The sequence below is a fragment of the Terrapene carolina genome, unplaced genomic scaffold, assembly GCF_002925995.2.
Source record: "Terrapene carolina triunguis isolate 2854851 unplaced genomic scaffold, T_m_triunguis-2.0 Scaffold428, whole genome shotgun sequence".
Lineage (NCBI taxonomy): Eukaryota > Metazoa > Chordata > Testudines > Emydidae > Terrapene > Terrapene triunguis.
This window is the reverse complement of record NW_020664779.1, coordinates 552176-574331: the sequence shown is the minus strand read 5'-3', so window position 1 is coordinate 574331 and position 22156 is coordinate 552176. Positions and strand designations below refer to the sequence as shown.

Below are 22156 nucleotides of genomic sequence, written 5' to 3'. Positions count from 1 at the left end.
GCTCCCGGCCGGGGAGGCTAGCCCCTGGCCCCTCCCCCGTAGACACGCCACCGCGTGGGCAGCGCTCTGGGCGGCAGGGCTGTGAGCTCCTGCTGAGCAGAGCGGCAGCGTGTCTAGCTCTGGCCTGGCGGCATGGCTGCCAGACATGCTGCTCTGAGCGGCATGGTAAGGGGGCCGGGACTGGGGCGGGGGTGGGGATTGGATAAGGAGCGAGGGATCCCAGGGGGCAGTCAGGGGACAGGGAGCAGGGGGCGGAGGTTCTGCGGGGGGGGGGTCAGAGGAAGGGGAACAAGGGGGTTGGATAGGTGTGGGGTCCCGGGGAGGCCTGTCAGGGGGTGGGGGTGTGGATAGGGGTCAGGGGACGGGGAACAAGGGGGATTGGATAGGCGTAGGGTCCCGTGGGGCAGTTAGGGGTGGGGATCCCGGGAGGGGGCGGTTAGGGGACAAGGAGCGGGGGGGTTGGATGGGTCAGAGGTTCTGAGGGTGGCAGTCAGGGGGTGGGAAGTGGGAGGGGGCTGTTTGGGGAGGCACAGCCTTCCCTACCCAGCCCTCCATACAGTTTTGCAACCCCAATGTGGCCCTTGGGCCAAAAAGTTTGCCTACCCCTTGTGTAAGGGGATGGAATGGCATACTTCCCTTCTCAGTAACATAATGAATGGGGTTGCTGAGTCTACTCTGCTTTTTGGTTGTTGAACTGTGTAGTTTGCTATTATTCCTGTGACTGGGACTTCTGTTCTGTCATGCTCAGCTCCCACCTTCCACACACTCTCTGTATATATTCCATCCGCCTTGTTCTTTATCATGACTTCTTTTCTACACAGTATTTTTCGCTCTTCTTGCATAACTTAAGAAAACCCATAGGTTTTAGATCCTCAGTCCTTCTCAGAGGTTGTTCCTACATTACCAAAGTTCAAAGAGGCACAAAAGGTAATTTCATACATTTTGAGTATTTTGATAGTTTGTGAATTGAAAGTGAAGAAAAATGACAGTGGCAGTTGTCCTTGGCTATTTTTGCAGCATTTGACTCTCATCCAGCTAATACCATTATAAACTTAAAGCCAATAATTCCTTAGAATTCACTAGCTTTGCCAATAAATGTAAACTCGCTTTTAAAAATGTATTTTTATGTTCACAGAGCTTCATGCACAACACTTTTAAGGGCTCTAGAGTCTTAAATCCAATATTAAAGAAATATTTCCTAAGTATAGTGCAGTTGTGGCAGATACAATTGTATTTTATAGCTGGTGGAAAGCCATTAGCATTCTTACCATAATGCATTCTTCCAGATTACAGCAAAATACACCATAATTGAAGTACCAAAATTCAGGGTCTCTGAATTAGATGTGTAACGATAGTGCTGCTACTGTGTATAATGTTATAGATTTCTTTTAGAGAAATGGGTTCCTTTCATCTAGATGTTTAAAGAACATTGTAGAATATAATTCTTTAAATTTAATCTCACAAACAGAATGAGTTGTATGCAGTATTACAGTGAATCTTACACACTCTCATCCCTGATCAAGTTAAACTCAAAAATAAGCCCTTGTGGGAAGATATTGAAAATTCAGTATGTTAAAATTACTAGTTTAGTGCACTCTTAGGTCTAACAGTTCTTGATAAACCTTATTTTTCTTTTCCTAAAAAGCTCTTTGTTTTGGAGTTAACCTGAAAAGCATTTATTGCAAGGGTGCAATCTTACTTTCCATCTTAGTCAAGAAGAAAAATAATAAAAACCAATCAAAAAGCTTTGCACTTGGCTCTGCACTATTTCACGGAGATCTGATCCATGAAGTAATATATAGTCTGAACTCATTTGTAACTTTCAAAACTGCTGGAAATGCTCTTAGAAGTTTGTTAGTTACTTCAGTGAATAGAGAATTGTTTTCCTTCAAAAACCTAATTCCAAATTCATCAGGTATATGAGATGAGGTGGTTACATGTTTTAAAAATATTAATTTTACAGTGGCTGGTTTTTAAAGAAAAACAAATTTGCCATTATTCATTTTTTCTCTTAACTTTGACAGCAGAAAGTTGTTGCTTTTTTGAGGAAACAGCTAAAAAAGTGAATCTTACATTTCATTAGCTTCTTGCATTTCATTTTAGATAGGTTTAAATGACCAAGACATGTAAAATTTAGGCATACTTTGCTTCAGAAGGCAAGAAAAACAGAATAACTTGTGATTGTGGGTTTTTGTTTTTGCTTTCTAACGTTTTGTTTTTCAAAGAATGCTTTTTCGATTTTTAAATATGATTTAACACTGGACGTTTATATTGCTAAATGAAAGCAGAGGTAGGCCTAGTAAAGGTACATTACCATAGAAGGGCATTTTGGAGATGAAAATAGGAGTTGAAGTTGATAGGTGATCTTTCTGTAGTAACACTTTTTGTTACGTGTCTTGCTGGTGTGGTAAAGTCACATGCTCAGGTGCTTTTGTATGTGAGTGTTTTCCCTTTTCTTTGTTTGTCTTGTTTGTTGTTTAATGTGGTAAAATTCTCTGTTTTACAAAATCAGTGATTATTGTCAATTGGTAGTCGCTTTCATTTTTGAATGTGATCATATCTGTGTTTAATCCGGCATAAAGTTTATGGTATAGTTTAAAAATTCTTTTTCATAATAGACTTCAGTGGAACTGGGAACCAGAATTCAGTAGCACTTATGAAAATGCCTTGGAAAGAGAACACACACACTTAGTTGAGGGAAAAACATAACTTCGGTTTTGAGCATCACATTTCAGTTTTGAACCTCTTTTTACATGCAAGAAAAGTGTAAAGGTTTTATTTAATGATAATTTTTATGTCCGCTGTAACCTGCAGAATGTTTCTGGCCTGAAGCATGGTATTGTTTAATCCCAACATGCTTTGAAGCAGATGGTCCAGGAAAGGTGCTCTCTTATTACCATTTGGACACATGCTGTGCTCTATTATACTTTGCTGCTACACCTCTACCCCGATATAACGCCACCTGATATAACACACATTCAGATATAATGCGGTAAAGCAGTGCTCCGGGGGAGAGGGGCTGCGCGCTCCGGTGGATCAAAGCAAGTTCGATATAACGCAGTTTCACCTATAACGCGGTAAGATTTTTTCCCGAGGACAGTGTTATATCGAGGTAGAGGTGTACTTCCATTTAATGAGTATTTGGAAAGGCATGACCATTGACACACCAGGGATTTTGGCACTTACCAAAAAAACAAAACAAAAACCAGCATTCTTGTTTTTTTGAAATACTTGGTAGCAAAATAAGAGTCTAGACTCACCAGTATATTTTAACACCGTGTTTCAGTTTTCTTAAGGTAGGTGTTACTCAAGCCTAAAAATACGTTGTGCGTTTCTAAAATATTTGACTAAACAACTGAGATTTTGTTTCTTTACAACATTAAAATAATTTTTTATCCCCAAAATGCCACAGCAAGCATTATTTTAGATCTGTTAGGTATGACATATTTGCCACAAGCTAAGTGGTAGTTTTTAAATAGGATTCTTTATTCTAAATAAGTCATCTCATTACATGCTGACATTTTGCTTAAATTAAAACTGAAAAATGAGGTATTACACAGTATTATATGACTTGAACAGCTGCTTTCCCTCAGGTAAGACCAGGAGACCTGTCTTTATACACTCTATTTTAAATTCTACTTATTGTTATTTTCATTTCATTTAACCTCCACATTGGTCCTTGCTTTGAACCCCAATGAATGCTTCTTGCTGTCTAGGACTATTTTATGGGATTTGGGTAAGCATGTTTTCAAATAGTAGCTTTTGGTGTGGAAAGGTTATGTTGAAGAAAATAACCATGTTGTAGTCAATTCATTCCATAGAAAAGGAGTGAAGTGATGTATATTGGATTTTATAAAAGGAATGTTCTCTAGCAACTCCATTTATACTAGTACTGTATGAAATGATAGCCAATACCACATTCTTCAGAATGGAAAGCACTTATTGGTTATATTTTGTGATGGCGATGGGAAATATCTTAGGAAATTATTTATATCCTAGGTATTTTGTCTTTAACATATCAGAATCTTTGTAAAATAATATTTGGCTATTTTTTACACTAGTGAGTTTACTTTCAAATATGTATTTTCTAAATATATCATGTCAGATATGATACATTTAACCTGATGCGTTCAAAGTGGGCGGATATACTAATTTTTCATAGCTAATTTGTGTATGAAAGTGCGAATTAAAGGCCCAATCTGGCAAACCCTTCCTCAAAATTAGTGGGATTATATCCATGAGTACAAGCTTGCAGGATCATACTCCTCTTATGCCTGCTTTGAGTTTGTATTAATCTACAATTGTATTCAGTTTAAAATTGTGTCCAATGTTTGGAGAGGTTAGGTCTTGTTCAGTAGATACAGTAACGGGAAGTCAGGATATAAGACCTTGCAGGAGTTCTTTGAGTCAACCATAAATCAAGTGGTAACTCCAATTACCAATAAAGCAAAACTCTAAAAAAGGGCAGGTTTGACCATTATCTTCTTATGTATACCTTAAGAACAGGGTGAGAATGTCAGCTGATCACATTCTAGAAGAAAGATTTACTGCAGTGTGGTACAGCTCTAACACTGAAATATTTCAATCATCTGATTCATCTTGCCCACTTTAAGTTCAATTTCAAAATGTCTGTTGAAGAGTGGCACATGAAATGGAGCACCTTTTTGAGGAAGTGGTGACCCAGCTAATAAATTCACATTGCTCTGGGGATTTATTCCTGTTTCATTAACTGTTATAAAATGTTTCTTTAGGTTTAACCTAAATAGTATATATTGTTGTGTTCATATATGTTGTTACTAACTGTACAAATTCACTTATGAGGATAGGCCATTTCAAAATTTCAAAACTAATGTATTTGAAATTAAGGCCTTGTCCATTAAATATGTTTTAAAAAGTCAGCAAGATTGCTGTAAATACGGATTGAGTCATTGGCAGATTTCAAAACAGTTTAGAGACAGGGAGGCTTAAATTATATTGAATTCAACTCTGGCGTTCAGTAATATTTTATGTAGGAGAATGACCTAGTAAATTTTATTAAGTTCTTTTCCCTATTATTTGAAGTGAATAATTAGTTACGCTGTATTGTTGAGGATCACATACTCGTTCAGATTGGCAATGCACACAAATATGTGATTTGTTTAAAATAAAACTCTAGGTCAGGGGCGGGCAAACTTTTTTTGGCCTGAGGGCCGCATCGGGTTTCATAAATTGTATGGAGGGTCGGTTAGGGGAGGGGGTCGTGGCCCAGCCCCCACCTCCTTATCTGCCCCCCCGTCCCCCCAGGACTCCTGCCCCATCCAACCCCCCCTGTTCCCTGACAGCCCCTCTGGGACCCCTGTCCCATCCACACACCCCCACTCCCTGTCCTCTGACTGCCCCCAGACCCTCGCCGCCCCATCCAACCCCTCCTCTCATTCCTGACAGCCCCCCTGGGACCCCTGCCCCATCCAACCACGCCTTCTCCCTGTCCCCTGACTGCCCCCTGCCGCCCCATCCAATCTCCCCTCCTTCCTGACTGCCCCGGGACCCCTGCCCCCATTCAACCCCCCCCGACCACCCCCCCCGAACTCCCCTGCCCTCTATCCAACCCCCCCTGCTCCCTGACCCCTTACCCCGCTGCCTGGAGCACCAGTAGCTGGCGGTGCTACAGCCGGGCCACACTGCTGCCACCGCCCACCACACAGCACAGAACACCGGGTCAGGCCGGGCTCTGCAGCTGCGCTGCCCCAGGAGCTCACAGCCCCGCCAGGGGCCAGGCAGGACGGTACTGCGGGCTGTAGTTTGCCCACCCCTGCTGTAGGTTATAGGACCCTTCCATTCACTAGAATATAGTATATGTAAAACCAGGTAACTTATCTACTTAAAAGTATCAGTAAGAATGTCTCTTAAAAGCCTACTAATTTTCTAATCGCTGTAGTATTTTTTTTTCTTTTCCTTGAGTTACTAGTATGAGACCTGATCTTGTGAGGTGCTGAGTACCCTCAGCTCACATGACTTTCAAATCACTCTGCACTTTGTAAGGTCAGCCCATTGGTTAAAATCCTTCTTAAGTGGCAAAAATAAATAGAGGTTTCATGAAAAACCAATTTTGTGCATAGCAGAGAGACACACAGTTTCGTATAGATTGCAGTCTCTGTTCAAGAAGGGCTCAGATTAGAACAGTCTCATGTTGCTAGAAAGGATCAAGGTGTATTGGCCCCACGAGCATGGATGTACGTATACAGGTCCTTTGTACTAAGTTTGACTTAAACCAATTGTAACAGTCCCTTACTTTAAATAATACTAAATCTAAATTGTTCTTTATTTTTAAAACGGAAATGGACAGTTAAACCTCTAATACAAACTTAGCATAAGAAAATGAATGTGACTGGGGGAAAAAATATTCATTGCTCTGTGTAATGTTCTTTTTCTACCATGTAAATAGACAGAATAAATTATTGTACATTATAAGTGCTTAAACCTTACTTCAAGATGAAAGGCAACTTTTTCTTCTGTATAACAATTATTACAGGCAATTTGCAAATCAAAATAATATGTCCAGAAAGGCTATAGGGCAAGTTGCTCTGGTAAAGCAATTCAAAGGTCTCCATTCCATTCTTCACAGTGCAGAAAGATCTGATGGAAGAGCCATGGTAGACTTCAAAGCACTAACCACATACATTGCCTCCCTTGTGAAACTAGAAGAATTTCCTATACATTAGCCAGTGTAAGAGAAGGATTTTTCAGACCTCCATGAATAAAGAATACTTTCATATTCCAGTTCATTACTCTGGAAATTTAAGATTAATCAGAACACTATTCTTTAGTCTGTCCATGTTTCCTGTAAATTCATTAAGGGACCCAGTCCTGCAAAATTTGAGCATTTGTTCAAAGTAATATTTATGCAGAAGGAAACAATTGGATTACAACTGAGAGCAGAAGGTAGGTGAGTGTGGTATGCTACTGCATTGCATAAATTATTAAACATGGGAAACGTTATCCCATAGTACAAGCAGCACTTGCTGGAAACAAGTCTTCTAGTACATACTGGAATAAATGATTATTCCTGGAGTGCTGCCCCTTAAATATATACACTTGGTGAAATTGCTTTTTGATTTTTACTTTTTGAAAGTACAGTTTACAGCAGAGTAGATAGTTCGTGTCTAAACGATTGGCTTTCTGGATGAAATATTTGAGGTGAATGTTCAGTTTCATGACGCTTGGGATTATGCTGCTTGATTAAAGTTGACAAGACCATTTTCTTTGATACTGGTTTCTTCAGATGTTGAATTTTGGTTTTTATTGATGCATTTCTGCTGCTGAAGAATTATGTCCCAATCTCTCTGTGTGGTCACTGTTCACTTACCGTGACTCCTAGTTGCTTTGGGGTTTGGATATTTACTAGGTCCATCTTCCTGCTAGAGATGTCAGAAGTGGCCTACTTAAACACTGCCAATAATAGATCATGTATTTTAAAGAGAAGAATAGAATTTCTACAGAACATACATGTGAGTCAAGTATTCCCACTTCTGTTTTTTTTAAGTTACAAATTCACAGATATTCTTCTGCAATTGCTGCAGAACAAAGATAAACTGCAATATTCAAGCTGATAAAAATATTAAAAATTATATACTGAAGTTAGCTTTGCTTGCAATAATAAATTAAGATAGAAACTTGCTGTGGTAAACTTTAAAAAAATTCTCCGATATATGGTATATGATGTGAGCTTTGTGATTTTGAAGACATTTTCCATGTTTGTGACTAGTTTTATGATTTTGGAATTATTATACAAATTAATTTGACATCAATGTGCATGGCTAAACCATTCAATTTGTTTCCAGTGCTCAAATGCCAGCACTGCTATAACATGGCAGTGAACTGAAAGAGTATTCTGGATATTGACGAGTAGATCAAGATTCAAATGTTCATCAAACTGAACCACAGTCTCCAGTTGACTGTTGGATTCAAGTGCTTCAGACAGAGCAATCCAAAGGGGAAAAATACAGATATTTTAATTTATGAATGTTTGCAGTAATAAGTATTTTTCTCACTAGTTTTAATGCTGTGATTTTTTTTTTTATATCAAGAAAGTAAGCAGAAATTCCCCTCATCCAAACCATGTGTATAAAAAATACTCATACAAATACAAGACCTGAAAGGTTTTTTTATCTACGCATTTTCTCTTAGAAACCTCTGGACAATTGAACTAGTAGGATTATGACATCACAGGTAACAAATGAGAGAAAATTGAGCAAACAAGTTGGGAAAGGGATTTTTAATCACAGTTAAATTTTCTTGTCTATATTTTATTATTAACTTTTTTAGAATAGATGTAAATCTTTTATATTAGAAACTATTACAGGCAAGAAATGCTCCTTTTGAGTGTACTGCACATTGCTGGGCATACAGTTAGCTCTAAAAAAATAAACCACTCCTGGCAAAATGTTGGGAGAAAGGATCTCTTCATGGAAGCTTCAACGCTCTACCTGTTAAACTAAGTGATAAGTGGGCCCTCCGTTTCTCTTGTGGTCTTAGTCTTCCAGCAAAAACTGGGAGAATACGACTTGATTGTCCTGATATTTGTAAAATAAAAAAAATTGCAGGAAATATATTAACCCAATACCACAATCACCACATGTACGCAACACTTTCAGGGCTTCTTTATACAGCAGAAAGGGAAAAGGAAAACATAGGTTTGTGCAAGCTACCTTTTAACTGAAAGCTGCTTGATTTAGAACATTTATTTAAATTAAACTTAGCCATCTTTGAATTTCATTATCATTTTATAGCACGGTGTTTGTAGATCTACGAAAAATGTAATATGTTTATTATAATGCAAAGTCTATAAAATGTATATAAAAATCTATTTCTGATTTGCAAACATTGCTCCCCATATATTTTATAAAATTTCAGCAAATTCAGATTGGATGGCTGTTCCTATATGTGCAGCAACTTAATCTGAACTTTCAGACAAGCGTTGACAAGTGTAGGTCTGGCATGTGAGCCGTTTGTCTTAATATATGTCACTCTTAGTGCTATATATGAAATGTCTTTAAATAACACCAATTTTTACCAATAGATAGTTGTGTGTATAAACTGATTGTATATCATACAGGTGGCTTGTACATCAAATTGCTTAACAGGTGACTCAGTCTCATGTCATCTGACAAGACTCATTTCTTATTTTAACTAAAACTGAATTATAGGCATTTGTTTTGTTCTTAAAGTAGGTTCTGGTTTTTTAAATACAGGTTGAACCTCTCTAGTCCGGCACCCTCAGGACCTGACTGGTGCCGAACCAGAGAATTTGCCGAACCATGGGAGGTCAATGCAGAGTGCCAGCAGGTTTCCATAGGCGCGGGAAGTAGAGGTCCTGGGGGTGCTGCAGCACCCTCAGGCTTTGCGCACTGTGTGGCCCCCCGGCTGGGGGCCCCATTGCCACCTGGGGTCCTGGCCGCCAGCCCCCCGCCTGGGGGCCCCAATGCCACCCCAGGTCCCAGCTGCTGGCTCCTCGCCTGGGGTCCCAGCCGCCAGCCCCAGGTCCTCCTACTTCCTCATGGAGCTTGAACGTTGCAAATCAGCTGTTCGTGGCGCTCTGGAAGTGCTGGGAGGGAGGAGGAGGAGTTGGTAAGCGCGGGGCCGCTGGCGCACGAGAGGTGCGGGGGGAGGGGGGCAGAGGTGGGATCTTGGAGCCGGTGGATGCTCCGCACCCACTAATTTTTCCCTGTGGGTGCTCTAGCCCCAGAGCACCCACAGAGTCGGTGCCTATGCCGGACGATGGATGTTGCCGGACCAGGGAGTGCTGGATTAGGGGAGGTTCAACCTGTACCTGTAATACTCCTACATCAGCAAGTACTCTTCTTTTAGTTGCCTGAATTAAACTGGAAATTTCCTGTGTGCTTTGACTTCCATCTTTGAATGCTTATTGAAAATGTTTCTACTGTACAAAGTATAGCAGCATGACATATACTAGTGTTAGGATTGAGAAAAAATCTATAACTACTCTACTGATAATTACTACCAATAGGGGTACTGCTTCATGTTATCATGTATTGTTAAATTGAACATAAGAGCGGCGATACTGGGTCAGATCAAAGGTCCATCAAGCCCAGTATCCTGTCCTCTGACAGTGGCCAATGAACAGACAGGTTATCATCAAGTGATCCATGCCCTGTCACCCAATCCCAGCTTCTGGCAAACAGAGGCTAGGGACACCATTCCCTCCCATCCTGGCTAATAGATTCATGGAAGATAGGTCCATCAATGGCTATCTAGCTCCTTTTTGAACCCTGTTATAGTATTGGCCTTCACAGCACCCTCTGGCAAGGAGTTCCAGAGGTTGACAGAGCGTTGCTTGAGCCAAATTATTTTAACTCTTAGAGTAGCTGCTTTGTATGTGATGGGGAAAGAGAGGGTTGGTGAGATTGTTAAAATCACTCTTTTAAAGGCCCACTTCGGTGGAGCATGTGCCTAAATTTAGGCACATAAGTAGTCCATTGACTTCAGTGGAACAACTCTTATGCTTAAAATTAGGCATGTGCTTAAACATCTTCATCCACCAGGGCCAAGTATGACTTTGTTGTCTACTTAAGTTATGTTTCAACAGTGAATTTTTGCAAATCCTTATACCAATAATAAAAAAAATCTGTTACTGTGTAGATTGTTGCCAAACAATATTGTGAGCTGCTGGATTTTTTTCCCCCTGAAGGCTATGAATAGTGCATGCCTGTACTTGTAATGACTAAATTTAAATGAGCACATCTATTAAGAAGTGGGTTGTAGCCCACGAAAGCTTATGCTCTAATAAATTTGTTAGTCTCTAAGGTGCCACAAGTACTCCTGTTCTTTTTGCGGATACAGACTAACACGGCTGCTACTCTGAAACATCTATTAATGTTTTTTTTTCAAGTTAATATAATTGAAATTTTATCCTCTGTCTTGCAGACATCCTCAGGTCATATAAATTATCATTGGAATACATTGAGGAGTAAATATACTTAGTGCATATGATTTTCTTTTCAGAGAAGTGCCTGTTTAATGCAGAAGTCAAATTTTAGACAGAACATTTTTATACTTAAGAATAAAGTGAATTATATTCAGACTGTAGCTAAGTTGCTTCATCTGGCCATACATTAGATGTTAAATCTACACAACATTTACAAATTTTATCATTAACATAGAATTCAGTCTTAACTCTGTATTCCACAGCATAAGAGGAAAATGTAAAAAGTTGTCAGTGTTTGTTTAAAGGGGGAAGGCAGCATTCACAGTTCTCCTCTTCACTTAAAGGTTGTATTGAGATCCTTTTTATTGATCAAACAAAAGGTAGTGTGTATATTTTCAGGCTAAAAAGATGCAGCCTTTTGGTCCAAAAGCTTCTGGATGGTAAAATATTGCAGGTTAAACAATTGGTTTACTATTCTTCTAGTTTCCTCATTAGTAAAAAGCATTGATACTTCATTTGAAATTTGACCACATGATCTTTGAGCTCTGTGTAAATGTGGACTTCAAAGTGTGTAAAATTATCATTCAGGTTAGAGAAGATTAAGGAAAGGACCACAAGGAATAAATTTAATTTCTAGACCATATTTTTTGCATCAGTCCAGATTCGATCATTTAGACATTTTTAAGTATTTTCACTGTTACTTAGAACTACATTTTCAAAAGTTGATTTTTATGTGATAAGTGTTTTGTAGTTTGGGAAGGAAAATGTTGTTTTGTTCACTGCAAGGCTCATCGTAGCAACACTTGAGCCCCTCCAGTCTCTTGATTGAGTTGCAAAGTTTAGCTTTTTGAGTTGAGTTTAGATTTTTCTTCCTTTCTGCTTCTAAACTCAATATTGGTGACAACATAATTTATAGTACACCGCTACCTCGATATAACGCCACCTGATATAACACGAATTCGGATATAACGCAGTAAAGCAGTGCTCCGGGGGGGCGGGGCTGCGCACTCCGGTGAATCAAAGCACGTTCAATATAACACGGTTTCACCTATAACGCGGTAAGATTTTTTTTTTGGCTCCCGAGGACAGCGTTCTATTGATGTAGAGGTGTATTTTGAGATGAGGACCAATACAGCAAGAAATCTTAGTGTATGTTGATGCAATTAATCTTTTGCCTAGCTAACTTTCCTCCACTGCCTCTTACTCCCAAAAGCAGTGCAAGTAATATAATCAATTAAGACTTTAGAATATGTTTTGATTGACGAGCTTTACTTAAGGTGAAAGCTCAGGAGCCTAACTGGACCTCTAGTTACTGTTGCCAGAATCTTTATTTGCTTGGTAATCTATTTGAAAGCAAATTTAATTTGGCTTTGTTTATTTTCAGAATTGGTAAAGGATTTCAAGGAGTCATGAAAAGATGGGGATTTAAAGGCCAGCCGGCCACCCATGGCCAAACTAAAACACACAGAAGACCTGGGGCGATATCCAACACTGTAAGTAGTTGAACTTCATTTATCTCAATTTAGATACTCTTCACCACCATTCTTTGGAGCAACACTTAGTGCAGGAGAGAGAGCTGTGTGTTTAAAACAAACCATTTCACAGTATGTAGACATGCTAGAACAGACCAATTATCCTTCTAGTCTAGTGTCCTGTCTGACAGTACCAGATGCTTCAGAGAAAGGTGCAAACAGATACATAATGGACAATATATGGAATAACATGTCCATAGAACTTTCTTTCTAACCTGAGGCAATAGTGGTTTCCTTATACACCTGCGACCCGATATAACACGAATTCGGATATAACGCGGTAAAGCAGTGCTCCGGGGGGTGGGAGGGCTGCGCACTCCGGCAGATCAAAGCAAGTTTGATATAACGCAGTTTCACCTACAATGCAGTAAGATTTTTTGGCTCCCGAGGACAGCGTTATAGAGGGGTAGAGGTGTATCTTGGTGCATGAGGGTTAATATCATTTTGTAATTTTTTTTTTAATTTAGCTAATAGATGTTACTAAACATAATGTTTTATCACAAAGTAGGGAGAAATAAAATCCACTCTTAAATCTGTGCTAAGAGGAATCTGAAATCTCTTTATAATTTCATTTATGTAACCATTGTCACAAGCCAAACATTTTGATGTTAGATTGGAAGGGTTTTGGCATTTTGCTTTATCTTCCAAAGATCCAGCTGATATTTTGATGACTTGAAGGGTTTACAGTGGAATTTCATCTAGCTTCTTGACCTTAACTAGCTTGTATCCTTATTTAACAAATCTTTCAAACTATAGCATTCAATGCCAAAATAAAGAGCGTGCTATTGATTTCTCTACATGCTTCCTTGAAGTCCATTCCCTAGGGTATGTCTACACTACGGGATTAATCCGAATTTATATAATTTGAATTTTGGAAACAGATTGTATAAAGTCGAATGTATGCAGCCACACTAAGCACATTAATTTGGTGGTGTGCGTCCATGTACCGGGGCTAGCGTCGATTTCCAGAGCGTTGCACTGTGAGTAGCTATCCCATAGTTCCCGCAGTCTCCTCCGCCCATTGGAATTCTGGGTTGAGATCCCAATGCCTGATGGAGCCAAAAACATTGTCGCAGGTGGTTCTGGGTACATCCTCCCCCCTCTCCAGGGAAGCAACGACAGACAACCGTTTCGCGCCTTTTTCCTGGGTGAACAGTGCAGACGCCATACCACTGCAAGCATGGAGCCCGCTCAGCTCAAGACAGCAGTCATGAACATTGTAAACACCTCATGGGCTGGCCGGGAAGGGTTCATGATGCTCGCGTCTTCAGGAACACTACTCTGTTTAAACGGCTGCAGCAAGGGACTTACTCCCGGACCAGAAAATAACCGTTGAGGATGTTGAAATGCCTATAGTTATCCTTGGAGACCCAGCCTACCCCTTAATGCCATGGCTCATGAAGCCATACACAGGCAGCCTGGACAGGAGTCAGGAGCTGTTCAACTACAGGCTGAGCAAGTGCAGAATGGTGGTAGAATGTGCATTTGGCCGTTTAAAAGGTCGCTGGCGCTCGTTACTGACTCGGTCAGACCTCAGCCAAACCAGTATCCCCATTGTTATTGCTGCTTGCTGTGTGCTCCACAATCTCTGTGAGAGTAAGGGGGAGACCTTTATGGCGGGGTGGGAGGCTTAGGCAAATCACCTGGCTGCTGATTATGCGCAGCCAGACACCAGGGCGATTAGAAGATCACACCAGGAAGCGCTGCGCATCAGAGAAGCTTTGAAAACCAGTTTCATGACTGGCCAGGCTACAGTGTGAAAGTTCTGTTTGTTGAAAACCCGCCCCCTTGATTGACTCATTCCCTGTAAGCAAACCACCCTCCCCCCTTAAATCACAGCTTGCTTTTAAAGGAAATAAAGTCACTATCGTTTAAAAATCATGTATTCTTTATTAATTGATTATAAACATAGGGGAAGAACCGACAAGGTAACCTGGGTGAGGTTTGGGAGGAGGATAGGAGGGAAGTAAAAGGCCACTGGAAAAATTCAATATGACAGCCTTTTGGTTGGGCTGTCCACTGGGGTGGAGTGGGAGGGTGCACAGAGCCTCCCCCCTCCCCCCCCCGCGTTCTTACACACCTGGGTGAGGAGGCTATGAACATGGTGAGGGGGGAGGGAGGTTATACAGCGGCTGCAGCGGCAGTCTGTTATCCTCCTGCCGTTCTTGAAGCTCCACCAGATGCCGGAGCATGTCCATTTGATCACGCAGCAGCCCCAGTGTTGCAGCCTGCCACCTCTCATCTCGAGTATCCCTCATGACCTCACGTTCGCTGGCATCTTTCCTGTACTTAGATACCATGTCCTTCCACTCATTCAAATGAGCTCTTTCATTGCGGGTGCATTCCATTATTTCCGAGAACATCTCGTCTCGCGTATTCTTTCTCCGCCGCCTTATCTGAGAGAGCCTTCGGGACGGAGGAGGGAGGCTTGAAAAATTTGCAGCTGCTGGAGGGATGAAAAAAAGGAGAGAAGTTTTTAAAATGATACATTTTACAGAACAATGCTTATACTCTTTCATGGTGAACAACACTATTCACATTACATAGCACATGTGATTTCAGTACAAGGTCGCATTTTCCATCTTAGTATTGAGTGCCTGTGGCTTTGGTGTCAAGTATCAGAGGGGTAGCCGTGTTAGTCTGAATCTGTAAAAAGCAACAGAGGGTCCTGTGGCACCTTTAAGACTAACAGAAGTATTGGGAGCATAAGCTTTCGTGGGTAAGAACCTTGCATCTGAAGAAGTGAGGCTCTTACCCACAAAAGCTTATGCTTCCAATACTTCTGTTAGTCTTAAAGGTGCCACAGGACCCTCTTTTGTGGCTTTGGTGTTAGAGATCACAGACGCAGGTCCAGGCAACAGAATTCAGCTTGCAGGCAGCCATGGTAAGCCATTGTCTTTCGGCTTCTGCGCCCTCCTTTCCCACATACCAAGCAAAGCCTGTTGATTGCTGCGGTTTTCCTGTTAACCTCCAGCAGCAGAAAACAAAATAACCCCCCCCCCCAATCCAATTATCTGGAATGATCGCTGTACCCCTCCCCCCACCGCGTGGCTGGTATCAGGGAAGATCCCTGCTAGCCAAAGGCGAAAAGCTCAGCTCCAATTTCCCTCCCCCTCTCCCCCTCCCCCCGCGCTTGGCTAACTGCAGGGAAGGATTTCTTTTCAGCCACAGGCAAACAGCCCAGTAGGAACGGCCACCTCTGTCCCCTTAATTAAATTCACGTATTTCAACCAGGTTACCATGAGCGATATCACTCTCCTGAGGATTACACAGCGAGATAAAGAACGGATGTTGCTTGAATGCCAGCAAACACTGGGACCATACGCTGCCAGGCTTTGTCATGCAATGATACCAGATTACTTGCTACTAGCATGGCGTGGTCAAGTGTCCTACCATGGAGGACGGAATAAGGCTGCACTGCCCAGAAACCTTCTGCAAAGGCTTTTGGAGTACCTCCAGGAGAGCTTCATGGAGATGTCCCTGGAGGATTTCCGCTCCATCCCCAGACACGTTAACAGACTTTTCCAGTAGCTGTACTGGCTGCGAATGCATCCCAAGTCCTCAGGGCAAATTAATCATTAAAAAACGCTTTTAAACCATGTTTTATATTTTAAAAGGTAAACTCACCTGAGGTCCCTTCCATGGGGTCATGGTCTTGGGTACTGGCTTGGGAGGGTACTTCAGTCAGGCTGAGAAAAAGATCCTGGCTGTTGGGGAGAACGGAGTGCTGCGCTCTCTCCGCAAGCTCGTCGTCCTCCTCCTCTTCCCCATCCGCAGAATCCTCAGGTGTAGCTGATGAGACTATCCCCGACTCGGAATCCACGGTCACAGGTGGGGTAGTGGTGGCGGCCCCCCCTAGAACTGCATGCAGCTCAGCGTAGAAGCGGCATGTCTGCGGCTCTGACCCGGAGCGACCGTTTGCCTCCTTTGTTTTCTAATAGGCTTGTCTGAGCTCCTTGACTTTCACGCGGCACTGCTCTGAGTCCCTATTGTGGCCTCTCTCCATCATGCCCTTGGAGATTTTTTCAAAAGTTTTGGCATTTCGTCTTTTTGTACGAAGTTCTGCTAGCACTGAATCCTCTCCCCATATAGCGATCAGATCCAGTACCTCCCGTACAGTCCATGCTGGTGCTCTTTTTCGATTATCGGCCTGCATGGTTATCTGTGCTGATGAGCTCTCTGTGGTCACCTGTGCTCTCCTGTGCTGGGCAAACAAGAAATGAAATTCAAATGTTCGCGGGGCTTTTCCTGTCTACTTGGCCAGTGCATCCGAGTTCAGATTGCTGTCCAGAGCGGTCACAATGGTGCACTGTGGGATAGATCCCAGAGGCCAATACCATCGAATTGCGGCCACACTAACCCTAATTCGAAATGACAATATCAATTTTGGCGCTACTCCGCTTGTTGGGGAGGAGTACAGAAATTGATTTTAAGAGCCCTTTATTTCGAAATAAATGGCTTCGCGTTGTGGACGGGTGCAAGGTTAATTCGATTTAATGCTGCTAAATTCGAATTAAACTCATAGTGTAGACCAGGCCCTAGATAGGTGGTCTGGACTTTACATTTATCTAGTATAGAAACTTTGGACCTGTGAAGTTGGCACATTATTGGGACCAAACTAGGTGTTATATGAAACAGTTGTATTATCCGAATACCGGGGAACCAGAGCTGGGACCAACAAAGCCATTGTACTGAGACCTGATTATGTTGTTGTCTTTTTTTTTTATTATTATTATTATTTCCTGGAGTGATTTTAAAAAAAATGTCCAGAAGAATGGATGAAATGATTAATGACACTTGAGAGAACTTCAGGAACAAAATGACACTATGCTGCACAAGACAGGCCACAAGACTATAAGAACAACTAGTATTGATCTCCTCCATTCTAACTGCAAATTGGGCTGCTAAGCTCTACTTCTGGCATTTGTTTTCATATAATGCTGGAAAATTTGATTTTTCTGGCCGTATAATACTTTGTTTAGCAGTTGGTACTAATCATTAAAAAACCCAAAGTAACTCTTGTGTAGGTATTTTGAATTTCATCTGGGTTTGTGCCATTTGTAATTTCATGAAACAAGTAGAACTAGAATAGGAAACTAAGAAGTAAAGGGAGAAGATAAGATGATCAGGGCAAAGTAATGTCCATGATGTTGGATCATATTTGCCTATCCATATGGACCATTTTTACTGTGGGTTTCATTTCAGTGTTGAGTACAGGAACATCCCCCGTTAGCCTTACTGCAGTTGATTCTCTGGGCTCATGTCTTTGACACAAGTTAAAGAAAAAGAGAAACACTACAAATGCACATGGGAGGGGAAGGAAGCAGCAGAGAATCCTAGATGATGGTATGAAAATGGAGACAACCTTCATCTCTTGTCACCTAACTGACTTCTGTTTCCTGCTAAGAACTGTACTCGGACATCACTATTGGCACAGGCTACTTAAGGAACGTGAAAATTACTGCCTTTATTTCTACCTTTTTCTGTGCACAATACACACTGTGCAAAGATGCCCAACTGAACTTTCAAATAACAAAGGGGGTCCGGCTAGTATTTGGTTTGTGGTGGCATCATTTTGAAAACATACCTTCCTATTAAAAGAAAAAGAAACTAAGGGTGAGATTCTCTGCTGCACATCTAGAAGACGTAGAACAGAACTCGGACCAGGGTGAAGTGGGCTAAAGGGACTTTAAGTCATTTTTGCACCCTCCTGATCATGGGCTGCTGTAGGGTCTTGGGATGGGCCACAAGGTAATTTAGAGAGCCCTGAAAAGCAGTCTAAGTTACAGCAACCTCCCCGAGCTGTGCTATAGGTGGCAGTGCTGCATGCAGCAGCCCTCCTCTGGCACATCCCCTACTCCAGGATTTATCAAAGAGGCCTTGGAAGGCAGCCTTACATCTGCCTCCACAGGGCTTGTGGCAGGGGAATCTTCTTTTTAGAGGGCTTTTAGAGCTCTCTTACCCCCTTTTGACCATTTTACCTGATGTAAAGGGGCAGGGGCAGGAGTGAGAATGTCCCCTCTGATCTGTAAACCTCTTTGTCAAGGCTGGAGCATCCTGTATTGTTTCTCTGTATCTTGACAATGTATTGTACGTTGCGTAGGAAGTCTCAGCTCGCCGTAATACAGTGAATCTACACTATTTCCGGTAACACACAAACTTTTTGCACACCAGTAGGAAGCATTTACAAATGCTACTCAGTAATGGAGATCTTCAACACTGCAAACCCCATCTTTGAGATTCCTCTTGGTGTCAATTTGTCCAATATGTGAAACAGTCTACGTTAACAAATGTAGCTATTTCCCTTCCTTACCTCTCTGAACTTTGCCAAGAAGCTTTATATACCCCTTTCAATTTGCAATGGTACCTTTTGTAAGTATGTAATTTTTGGCCCTATTTTGATACAGGGTGCTGGCAAAGTTTTCCGTGGAACAAAAATGCCTGGGAAAATGGGTAATATCTACAGGACCTCTTTTGCATTAAAGGTGAGTTCTAAATATAGTAGTCACGTGTGGAGAGAGTTCACTCTATTTCAGTTAGATAATGAGGCTTGGCAGCTGCCGTAACACCCATGTCATGCTGACAGGACTGGTGACTGCTTAGAGCACAAACCTCTTTCAGATTGGGTGTGAACGCATCCTTTAATTGCCATAACTGTCAGGATGAGTTAATCAGAAGTCCCCCATCTAAGGCTATGTTTGCACTACCACTCTTCTCTGTATGACTTATGTCGCTCAGGGGTGTAAAAAAACCACGCTGAGCGACATAAGTTACACCAACAAAAGTGCCGGTGTGGACAGTGCTATGTCGGCGGGAGAGCTTTTCCCACCAACATAGCTACCTCTGATCATTGGGAGTGGTTTAATTATGTCAATGGGAGAGCTCTCTCCCTTCGGCGTAGAGCAGCTACACGAGAGATCTTAAAGCAGCACAGCTGCATTGGTACAGATGTGCCTCTGTAGTCTGTCTACTGTAGACATGGCCTAAGACACGAAAGAATGTGAACCCATCCAGAAGTTTTTGCTGAGTATATTTTTGTTTGCGGGGAAGGGAGGGGTGAAGGGAGGCAGAACACCTAGAAACCGAGAACACCCTGAATGGAGAGGCAGAGCAGCTGAAAACACAGCATCTAACCCTGGAAGAAATGTGGGGAGAGGTGCTGTTGGTGCTGTGAACAAAAGCAGTTTCCTGCTATTTGATTCTTTCTGCATTCAGTGACACAGGATTTTGTACATTCTTTATAAATAAAATGTCATCAAAGAAATACCTCACTACCACCACTTCCTACTCCTGCCTGGAACATCCCCAGGGCCCCAATCTTTGACTAGCTGCTTGGGTTGAAAAGGGGAAACACCCCACAATGCAATATCACATTTCAGTCAGAACCCAAACTAGGTCAGCATAACTGCACCATGAAAGAGAGAGCCAAAAAGGCCCAAACACGTCTCCATCCTCATCTTGTAACTTAAAAAGAAGGCATCTGCTCTGCTCCCACATGTACACGCATCCTAAGGGCTTGGGTTTTTGGAGGTGGGATGGGAGTCGTAGGTGAGGCTTTAGCACATATGGTGTACGCCTCACTGTCTTTCTGCGTGGTGGGCAGGAAAAGTACTTTTTGGAAGGCTACCAGCTGACTTCTTAGAGCCTGTGCCAGCTCTAGTTCAGATCCAGGCCAGGTCAGCAGTGCAATAAGTTCTTACAGTCTGATGGCTGCCCTGTATCAAATGAGGTTATTGTCTCTGTCCAGTTCCTGGTGCACACATGTTCACAGCACTAAATGGGAATGAAGACACGCTTACCCATACAGGAGACCTCTTTAGATAGTACAAGAAGTGTTTTAGTGCGGTGGTGCGAGGAAGCTTGTGCTGCTGCTATCTGTGCTATACGTGGTTGGTGGATAAGTAGAGAACTTATGTTTTCAGGATGTTCAATTCAGCACTTTCACAAGTACTTAAAAAATTAGCAGGTGTTTGCAATAACATTTCCATGACACTTGCTTGTCCTGCTAATTTCTCCCACAAGGTTTTGCTATAGCTCTCACTATAATGGGAAGAGAGACTGAAGTAAAATTGTGATTTCTGGAAGAAGATCTAAGCTTCAAGAGCTGATTGAAAGCTCATTGAAGTTGACGGACAGGCTCCTATTGCCTTATGGTTCAAGCCTCAAACGCATTTGAGAGGTGCCAGCTCAAAGTTGAGTTTGATTAAAATGTTGGGGCAAATTTAGGACAAATAACATAAAAGGCTCAGTCTCACCTCTTCTCCCCAGAGTTCCAGCTGCTGCTAACACGTTTGTACTTCATTTTGCCATTGAACGTGGGCATACGTATGCCTTTTGCATGCATACACAATATATCATAAAATATATTCCTGTATCGCATAAGCATCCCAATTACGCAGCTATATTTTACTCCGCAACCGCTTAAATTTACCACCTTTTGTCTTATGAACAACTGTTAACTGGCTATAAATAGTAAATTGAATAAATCCTGAAACCATAATAAAATGCTTAGGTTTCAATTATTTTTTTTAATCCTGCAGGTGTGGAGGATCAACACAAAGCACAACATTATTTATGTAAATGGTTCTGTCCCAGGTTACAAAAATTGTTTGGTAAAGGTACGTTTGTTTCTCAAGTTCTTTCATTTATCAAGTTACTATTCATAATCTTGACATTATTTTTTGTGATCTGCATTTTCTCCAGTTTGAAAGTTGATTTGAAGTGGAAAATAGTTGTTTGTGCTCTTCATTTGTTTAGGATCTGATCTTGCACCTTTGAATTTAATGGGAGCAAGATTAGGACTGGTATGGGGAATAATCAGTAGAGATAATGATGAGGCCCTTATTCAGATTAGTTTTTGCTTTGTAATGGAAATGCCCATCGATGTTTAGCCTACAGTATATTAACACACCATGAATATGATTCTGTAATAAGTAGCTTAGGTCTAGTGCATTTCAGCTTATCACTATTAAACTGAGCCACTGGATTGGTTAGTGAGCTTTTCAAGGTGCCTGTTCTGAGAGCTGTACTGAGCATGAATGAACAGAAGTGCAGTTAGCATCAGGTTAAGAGCAATCTGGTCTCTTGACCATACATGGCAGGAACTGGAATGCTACCTTTTTGTCTTTCTCCAAAGTTGCTTTCTGAAGAATAGTAAAGGTGAAACTGGGCAGCTAGTGTTCATGGGATATTTTTCTTCAGTTAACATGCGCAGAATATTGCCATTTTCTGTAGCATTTAAGGAATTGTTCTCAAACTCCCATGAGATCTACTCGGGATTCATAGGTTCCAAGGCCAGACGGGACAATTGTGATCATCTACTCTGACTTCCCATAATAGTTTGAACATGTGCATTTCAAGTATGCATACAAAATTCTGTAAGCCATAATAGTGAAATAAAAGACAAGGCATGGGCAAGTCAGAAACTAACTGACTTTAGGGACTCTTTCAAAATAGACTTCTCTTAATGCCTTTCTTTCTGACGTTGCCTAAGCATATTGTAAATAGGTACTTGCAGATATCTGCTACCTGAAGGAAGTTAAGCCAGTTCCTCTGAGTTGGAGTAGATAACAAGGTATTGCGAGTCTTTGGGTATGTCTATATAGAGGTAAAATACCCATGGCCTGGGTCAGCTGACTCAGGATCACAGGGCTCAAGCTGCAGGGCTAAAAAATCAGTGTGTGGACATTCTGGCTTTTGC

General features: G+C 41.7%; 1 protein-coding gene across 2 annotated transcripts in view; it reads left to right on the top strand.

The window, feature by feature from the left end:
- The window catches only part of MRPL3 (mitochondrial ribosomal protein L3), a 66025-nt gene that overhangs the window by 25888 nt on the left and 17981 nt on the right, over nucleotides 1-22156 (top strand). For both annotated transcript variants that reach the window (XM_026658348.2, XM_024193257.3), the window contains exons 7-9: nucleotides 12309-12417; nucleotides 18864-18941; nucleotides 20997-21074. In XM_026658348.2, the coding sequence (XP_026514133.1) occupies nucleotides 12309-12417; nucleotides 18864-18941; nucleotides 20997-21074 (265 nt within the window). The remainder of the gene's footprint in view (nucleotides 1-12308; nucleotides 12418-18863; nucleotides 18942-20996; nucleotides 21075-22156) is intronic.